Here is an 8,552-nt window from a genome sequence, read left to right as displayed (position 1 = left end):
ATATGTTAGTAGATTACTGTTGGATTGTTATAAAGAAAATTGATCGAAAAAGTATAATAAAACCAAGTAAAATAACTCACTTTTAATGTTTTTTAACGATTTTTGTATTTTTGTTAATTACATATTTCTTAAACGTAACGTGGTGGACTTTTTTAAATAGTTTTTTTTTTTTGAACTCAGTGCCTCAAAATCTATAAGAAATTAACTTTCAGCTAAGGTATAAAAATCGTGTAAACTAGTGTAATTTTTTCTCTGCGTTTTAAATCCCATCACATTGGCGTTTTAATTTTTTTGACAACGATGTCGTTTTAACAAATGAGTTAACGCAATTTAAATAACAAAAATGTTTGTAAAAACATGGCAAGTCAAAAAAAAAGCTTCTAAAAAACAGTCATTTTTAACAAAAACAATCATTATTCAATTAATTAATTAATTGTTAAAGTGACACCGCCAATGTGATGAGACTTGAAAAGCAAAGAAAGATTAATATTACAAGTCCAAAAGTAAGAAAAAAAAAACATTTCTTTCCACTCAGTCAGAATAATGAAGTGTTAATTACAGATTTGCTCGTTTCAAATAAAGCAAAAACAACCCTTGCTGTTAAAGTGTCACTTTATCTACTCAAAAGAGTTTTTAAAGAAATAGTTTAACATCTGCTATAGAAAAAAAAGTATTTCCTTTGCTTTTTTGGCGTAAAATCAAAGGTAAAAATTTGTTTCCTTTTGACTGGCTATTATAAAATGTATTATTAAGTTCAGAATTTTGATTATAAAGAAATAACTTGATAGAAATTGGCAAAATTCAGTTTATTAAAAAATTCTGCCACTTAAAACTAGTCCTACAATATTGATTTTTGAAAGTTGTAGATAAAAAACTTTAAAAGTCAAGTTAAGCTAAAAATGTTTTTCCTTTGCAGTTTTGGCGTAAAATCAAAGGTAAAAATTTTTTTCCTCTTGTAAACCCAATCCGGGAACATACTGTACACTTGCAAAATACATTTCTTAAATAAATTTATGTATTTGTAATTTGATAATTTGAGCAAGTTTGTTTATTAATAATCACAATTTAATGTATGCTCATTGACGTAATTTTCACAAAAAGACTTCCTAAATAAGAGTTTTTCGACATATTACCTGCCAACTAGTTAGTCTGAAACGCTATTTCGACAAAGCGCACCCGAGTACAACGTTAGACTGGTGAATAGTTTTTTTCCGGGTCTACCAACCCCAAGTCAATTAAATAACTAGTCACCTTGTCGTCGAGACTTTCCATGATGAAAGTCTGAGCTTGGGCACTAAAATCGTCCTCTTGGATATAAATTTCGTTCAAAGCTTGAGTATTATGTTCTTTACAATATTTAATATAGAGAGACTGAGCCACTGGGAAACTCCGAATCGTCATTTTGAAATCACCAAGCGCCATTTTTTCCCGCAGTTTTAATATCACCATATACACCAAATCAGTGTCGCCACTCTCGATCGCTTTCACTAAAGCTGGGGTGTTTTCTGTCAATTCTAGTAACAATTTCACTTGTTCGCTAGCTTTTGATTCGTAATCTAACAGCTTTATGGCTAGTTTTTTGCGACCAAATTGGGACGCAGTGCTGGCAATCTCACTGTATGAAATTCCAGCAGTGTTTCCCAACTTTTCGGCTATTTCTCGGGCCACTGTTTCCTCTTCTAAGTGCGATTGGCCAACCTTATATTTCGCCCAATGGACCAAAATGTGACTAGTGCCCTCTTCCTCCGGCATCTTTAAATATTTAGCAATTTGCAAAGCGAGGTAATACTCTTTACGTCTAATTAAGCGGTCAAGGAGCACTTTCTGGCCCAAAAATTGCAATCTAACGAAAATAACTCAATTAAAAAAAATGAAATACGTGTTGTATAGAAGACTACTGTGTAAATGTGAGCGGAATTCCGATTTTGGGGTCCCTAACTGCATTCAAAACGCGCAATAATCGAATTATGTTCACATATTTGTCCGAATTCATGTACGCAATAAAGCACTTGCCGAATTGTGCGGCCTAAAATTAGTTTAATTATTTTTTAAATCAAAATTTGACAATTACCAAACCCTGATTAACATTTTTTGGACGTCTGTATCAAATTCGTACCCCACAGCATTGATACATTGATCAACAGCCTTTGCCAAGTCTTGTTTCACCAAACAAATGTATTCATTTGCGCGATGGCTCCGTTTCTGTAATAAAAAATTTCAAAATTGGCGCACTTTTCGTGTGATTTCATTGGCCGATTCAAACCTACTTGATAGTGTTTAGACGCCTCTAGTAGAAAACTTCCCAAATCGGTGCTATTAATCCTGAAGATTTTTTGCACAACATCGGGGACTTTTTGCAATAATTCGTGTTGGGTGTTTGAGATAATTCTCACGCCGTCGATTTCGTGACTGAGATGGACCGAACTGTCATAAGTGTACATCATTTTCTGTCCATGTTTGCCAACTATCAAAAGCGAATTGTCCCTCTCCCAATAGGCCACAACTGACTCGTTGCCACACCAGACGAGTTGTTTGGGTTTGTGGATTATATTAGTGTCAATTTCGCAATATTTCGTGCGTAAATTTGACGAGCCTAGCCACAAGTAGCCCGAATCGGTGAAGAGGGCCACGTGACGGGCGTTGAATGAGACTGCCATTTCCAAAATTGACGAATAATTGATGGAAATATCAGGTTCTAGCTGGAATTTTTGGGGTAAAATTGCGTTAAGTTGGTAGTTGGTACACCCGGGGAAAAAACTATTCACCAGTCTAGCTTTGTGCTCACACTGCGTTTTGTTGCAATAGTGGTTCCGACTAACTAGTTAGGGAGCAGGTCATATGTCGAAAGACCCTTATTTCAGAAGTTGAAACGGTCTTTTTCTGAAAATTTCTTCAACGAGTTTAGATTATTAAATGGTGATTATAATAATTTGCAAAATGACACTAATAAGCAAATTTTAGAGAAAAAAATGCATGCCTATGTATTTCATTACCTTAACAAAATTTTTGTGATTTACTTTTAATTTTATTAACAAATAGTTAGTTTCTTCCGTTTTTTATATTTATTTTTGTTACTTCTAAACAAAACAAAAAACCCAAAGTGGTAAATTTAATGCTATAATAATAATAACTAATATTATACAGTATGTCCCCGGATTTTTTTATTTTACGCTAACACTGCAAAAGAAAAACATTTTTTGCTTCATCTGAAACCAGTAAGTCTGTAATTTTAAAAGTTCATTATTTTCACTCAGTGGAAAAAAAATTTAATTTTTCTCTTGATTTTGAGCTTGTAATAACTAATAACACTATAGTCTACAAACAATAACATGTTTAATCGAATTATTATTTTTATGTTAACTTAACTTTAATTAAACAAAAATAATTGTTAAATTTTTCTATCACGACACACTTTTTTTGTTACAGACGATAATTTTCCTGTTTTCTGCACAAATGACTGCGATTTAAAATTTATTTAAATTCAAATTGTTGCTGAATTATTACAAAATTATTACCATATGGGTCTAAATAGGTCTTGAAAACATTTCATTCGCATTTGGACTTCTTTTTTAAAAATTTAGGGAGCATGAGTGACAAACATGAGCGTTTTCATCAAGATCTGAAGGTTTTTCAAAGATCGACTCAAAGGTTTTTGGGATGAAAATATGTTAGTAGATTACTGTTGGATTGTTATAAAGAAAATTGATCGAAAAAGTATAATAAAACCAAGTAAAATAACTCACTTTTAATGTTTTTTAGCGATTTTTGTATTTTTGTTAATTACATATTTCTTAAACGTAACGTGGTGGACTTTTTTAAATAGTTTTTTTTGAACTCAGTGCCTCAAAATCTATAAGAAATTAACTTTCAGCTAAGATATAAAAATCGTGTAAAGTAGTGTAATTTTCTCTGCGTTTTAAATCCCATCACATTGGCGTTGTATTTTTTTCACAACGATGTCGTTTTGACAGATGAGTTCAAAAATGTTTGTAAAAAAACATAATTTTAATAATTGGCAAGTCAAAAAACAGCTTTTAAAAAAAGCATTTTTAACAAAAACAATTATTATTCAATTAATTAGTTAATTGTCAAAGTGACACCGTTGTTAAAAAAATAAAATCGCCAATGTGATGAGACTTGAAAAGCAAAGAAAGATTATTATTACAAGTCCAAAAGTAAGAAAAAAATTAACTTTTCTTTCCACTGAGTCAGAATAATGAAGTTTTAATTACAGATTTGATCGTTTCAGATAAAGCAAAAACAACATTTACTGTTAAAGTGTTACTTTATCTACTCAAAAGAGTTTTTAAAGAAATAGTTTAACATCTGATATAGAAAAAAAAGTATTTCCTTTGCTTTTTTGGCGTAAAATCAAAGGTAAAAATTTGTTTCCTTTTGACTGGCTATTATAAAATATATTATTAAGTTCAGAATTTTCATTATAAAGAAATAACTTGATAGAAATTGGCAAAATTCACAGTTTATTAAAAAAAATCTGCCACTTAAAACTAGTCCTACAATCTTGATTTTTGAAAGTTGTAGTTAAAGAACCTTAAAAGTCAAGTCAAGCTAAAAATGTTTTTCCTTTGCAGTTTTGGCGTAAATCCGAGAACATACTGTATTCTTGCAAAATACATTTCTTAAATAAATTTATGAATTTGAGCAAGCTTGTTTATTATAATCACAATTTAATGTATGCTCATTGAAGTAATTTTGATAAAAAGACCGTTTCAATTCCCTAAATAAGGGTTTTTCGCCATATTACCTGCTCTCCAACTAGTTAGTTTGGAACGCTATTGCGATAAAGCGCAGCCCGAGTACAAAATTAGACTAGTGAATAGTTTTTTACCATGACACTGGTATGGTGCTCGTCTTGTTTCAATCGAAAGAGTTCTTTCTCACGAGCGATGAGGACCTCGGTGTGAGGCTCCTCGGAGATTACAACCCAACTCGTGGGGTGCAAATTTGACCCTACAACATATCTCAAAATAACGAAATAGTGGTAATTTGTTTACACACTGATTAACTCCGAAAGTTGTCTAGTCTTGGGCTCTTGGATGTTATTAATAAGGAAGATTTTAAAATTTGACGTCATCACAGCAATCCCTGTCCGGTTTTGCGGACTTGTAAAAATTTTCGCATCAACAACCTTCACGTCTTGGATTTTTTGACTGATCACAAAAGTGTGTAAATACTTCCCAAACATGTCGTGTAACACCACAACCCCATCTTCTTGAATACAAATCAATTTCTCGTCGTTTGACCACCCCATACACACGATGGGCCTTTTAGTCCACTACAAATATTAAGTCAATTACAAATCAGTAAATCCCATAAAAACTAACTTTGAACGAAGTGATTTGCTTTCCAGAACCTGAAAAAATGGAAATGATGGGTTGGCCAGTTCCTTGCACTTTGATGAATTTGTGGTCGTCGCGTCGGATTGCGATGGGGCCCCCATACGGGGCTGACGCTGCAATGAAATTCTCCAAATTGATGTCTTGGTGCCACCCCATTGTGTAAATTTCGAATTTCCTGCAAAAACATTGGGATTAATGACAGGTTTTCTAACCTCAAACTCACCGAAAGTATAAATCTCGGCCCAAGAGGAACCAGTCGGCTGTGAGCATCGCCGCCGACATTTTAATAATTAACAATAATGCAATTCTTTGTTAATAATCACAACAAATATCACAAATAAATAAGAAATGTCAACGTAATGTCTATAATCGTTTTCATATTAATGTGCATGGAAGTAGTCGTTGAAAAGGATCATTTTAGGGTGGCAACCATGCAAAAATTCAAACAATCCCAACCTCAATCTTCCTTAAAAATTTTAATATGTGTAGCCGAGTTTTTGAGGTGGTAAAAAATAATTATAATTAACAATATAATTAACATAGGGTGACAAAGATTTAAAAAATGTCATTATTGATGCAAGTGTTTATAAAGACGGCTTCTGATTGGTCGATTCGTATTATTTTTGACAGTCGACAGCTGTCACATTTTCTGATCGTAATTTTTTTTAAGTATGTTTTTACAATAAAACGCTATGGTTAATTCTCATGTAGTGTACAGAATCAACAAGGAATCTTCGATTTCTTTCCATAAGTAAGTAAACTCACAATTTTTAAACAGTACATAGGCGTAGAATGTGGTTTATAAGGAGCTAATTTTTTGAATTATAGCTTTGAAATTTTTAAATTTGGTTTCGTTTTATTAAAATTTTTCACGAAAGCTTTTTATTACTTGCAATTTTACATTTGTTTTTTATAGGTTACTCTCAGGTGAAACTTTAAGACAGGATTTTGGGATTATGAGAAATATACATATGTTTACTTAAAACCCTTTTTTATATAATAAATGCATTTCCTAATGTAATTGCGTCCTAATAAACGTTTCCTTTTTTAATCACAAAACGAGCCGCCACTGGTACGGTGGGCAAAGTAAACAAAATATACTCTTTTTCATATTAACGTGCATCAAGTAGGTTGTAAGATTCTAAATGCATGTTTAATTTAAAGGTCGATTCACACAAATAGTGTCATTAATGACATTCAGAACAAACAGAGGTTAAGTTTGTTTGAATTTTCGCATGGTCGCCAACTTAAAATCATCCCTTTCAACGACTACTTTGATGCACATTAATATGAAAACGACTATATTTGCATCCGAATGTTTTCCAGTTTCCACTCCGAATATGCCTTACTATATTGTTTAAATACTTTATTATGTAAAATTTAATTAGTAGATTACTTGTTAGAAGTGACATTACATCCGAGTGTTCTTTCGCCCGAAAATAGCCTTGATTTTCCTCGGTATTTCCCCTAAAGCGCGTTTTGCTATTATTTGGCAGCGAATAAAAGAGTAAATAACTAATAATTTATTCAACTTTATACACATCACTCGAACATCTTATTGCAAGTTTTTCCACTCTTTTTCGCTCTCTTATTTTTGATAGAATTATCATTAAGTTTCAAAACCTTGGCCAAATCATAAATAAAATCATCTTGCACTGTCTTCACACTTTTGGTTCTGTTTCGAATCGGTCGACTATTTTCGACTTTGGAAGGCCCCGCTTTCGTTTCCTTCTTCTCATCATCCGACGAAAGCATCGGCATCTCCTCATCCTCGAGAACAATTGCTTCTCCACACTTCTCCAAATGGGGCATTTCCTCCACCACTTGCTCAAAATCATGCGACGTGCACAAAACCTTCCATTTTGGGATTGGCAACACTGTGCTCTCCATTAGAGTGTTGGGAACACTGTGTTGGCTATTAGCATGAGTGGTGCAATCGTACTTATTAAACGACATAAACGGGCATTTGCTACACTGAAATCGAAACCAAGAGAAGTGGACCGACATGTGGCGCAACAGGAGGTAAATCGACACGAAAGTGCTCTCACAAGGGATGCACTTTAGGGCCGTTTTGTCCATATAACCCAGGGCTTTGGCCAGGAAACAATGATCGGCTTCATCATTCAGATAAGTCTTGTATTCTTCGGAGATTTCAATTGTTTTCGGGTCGAATTCCCAAGTGGTGCGTTTCTTCTTGAGTGTGTTTCGGTCTTCTTCCGTTTCCGGGACTTCACTCGAATCATCCGAAATAGTGAAAACTTCGATTTCAGGAGGCGGCGATTCAACTGTTTCATTTTTCTTGTATGTCGAAATGAGAGTAGGCTTTCGCCGCGCCGCCCCTTTCAAAATCTTCTCAGTTGTTTCACTCTTATCAATTTTCTTATCAGACTTGATTTTCCCACTTTTCAAGCTATTGCACACTGCGATCCTCTTGGTGCACATCTGGGAGTGCGACTGGAGGGCTGCCTTTCGCTCGAATCGCTTTCCACAGCCCCCACACATCTGCAAGTCTTTGTCGCCTTCGAAGTTGTCCATCCATTGATTTTCTTCGTTTTCGGTGCGTTCTTCAATTGCGATTTTCTTCTCCGGTTTTTGCCATTTTCTGATTCTGCTAGAGTGGATCAAATCTCGCATTCGCCGAATTTGGGCCGATGTGCGTCGATGGACTTTGTATAAGTGTCTGTAGACACTCCACGCATTTGAGAGGGTTTCGTTGCAGTCAGGGCAAGGGTAAACGATGCATGTTTTGTTGTGTTTGTATTTAATGTGATGAGTTAGGGTTTTTTCGGTGGAGAAGGTGAACTTGCATTCGGTGCAGACGAGGTCTTGTTTAGGAATGTTTGGTTTTGAGATGACTTTGTTTGTTTCGAAAGTGCACACTTTGCCATTGCTGCCGACGACGGCCTCGTTGTTCTCCAAAATTCCGTGGATTTCCATCACCTGGAACAGGTTTTCACGGATTTGTCAACAAGAAATTACCACCTATAATAATAATAATATTATAAAAAATGTTACATAACACCTTTATGTAACGCAAACCTACATGATTTTAAATAGAATAATTTAAAATTTTGTAGGTTTAAAAAGGTGTACCATAAAATAGGTAAGGTTTAGACTTACAATATTTTATTATAAATAATTTAAAAAGAATTGAATTATTACTGTTTAAAATAATTTGTAGGGGAATTAAGC

At 33.9% G+C, this 8,552-nt stretch overlaps 2 protein-coding genes across 2 annotated transcripts in view; one reads left to right on the top strand and one right to left on the bottom strand.

Moving 5' to 3' along the window:
• LOC123009882 (anaphase-promoting complex subunit 4) overlaps positions 1-5,710 on the top strand; it is a 17,247-nt gene extending 11,537 nt beyond the window's left edge. Inside the window, exon 6 of the transcript XR_006413049.1 lies at positions 5,372-5,710. The gene's annotated coding sequence lies outside the window, so the exon portion shown is untranslated. The remainder of the gene's footprint in view (positions 1-5,371) is intronic.
• The window catches only part of LOC123010198 (vacuolar protein sorting-associated protein 16 homolog), a 15,213-nt gene that overhangs the window by 1,646 nt on the left and 5,015 nt on the right, over positions 1-8,552 (bottom strand). The window contains exons 5-13 of the mRNA XM_044406898.1: positions 6,913-8,300; positions 5,584-5,667; positions 5,346-5,535; positions 5,020-5,296; positions 4,850-4,971; positions 2,268-2,699; positions 2,077-2,202; positions 1,899-2,026; positions 1,252-1,843 (exon numbers count right to left, since the gene is read on the bottom strand). Of these exons, the coding sequence (XP_044262833.1) occupies positions 1,252-1,843; positions 1,899-2,026; positions 2,077-2,202; positions 2,268-2,699; positions 4,850-4,971; positions 5,020-5,296; positions 5,346-5,535; positions 5,584-5,667; positions 6,913-8,300 (3,339 nt within the window). The remainder of the gene's footprint in view (positions 1-1,251; positions 1,844-1,898; positions 2,027-2,076; positions 2,203-2,267; positions 2,700-4,849; positions 4,972-5,019; positions 5,297-5,345; positions 5,536-5,583; positions 5,668-6,912; positions 8,301-8,552) is intronic.

Source organism: Tribolium madens, unplaced genomic scaffold (assembly GCF_015345945.1).
Source record: "Tribolium madens isolate multiple individuals breed KSU strain unplaced genomic scaffold, Tmad_KSU_1.1 Scaffold_7;HRSCAF=85;Tcas5.2_LG10, whole genome shotgun sequence".
Classification (NCBI taxonomy): Eukaryota; Metazoa; Arthropoda; class Insecta; order Coleoptera; family Tenebrionidae; genus Tribolium; species Tribolium madens.
The sequence above is the reverse complement of the archived record's forward strand: the minus strand, read 5'-3'. Positions and strand labels throughout refer to the sequence as shown.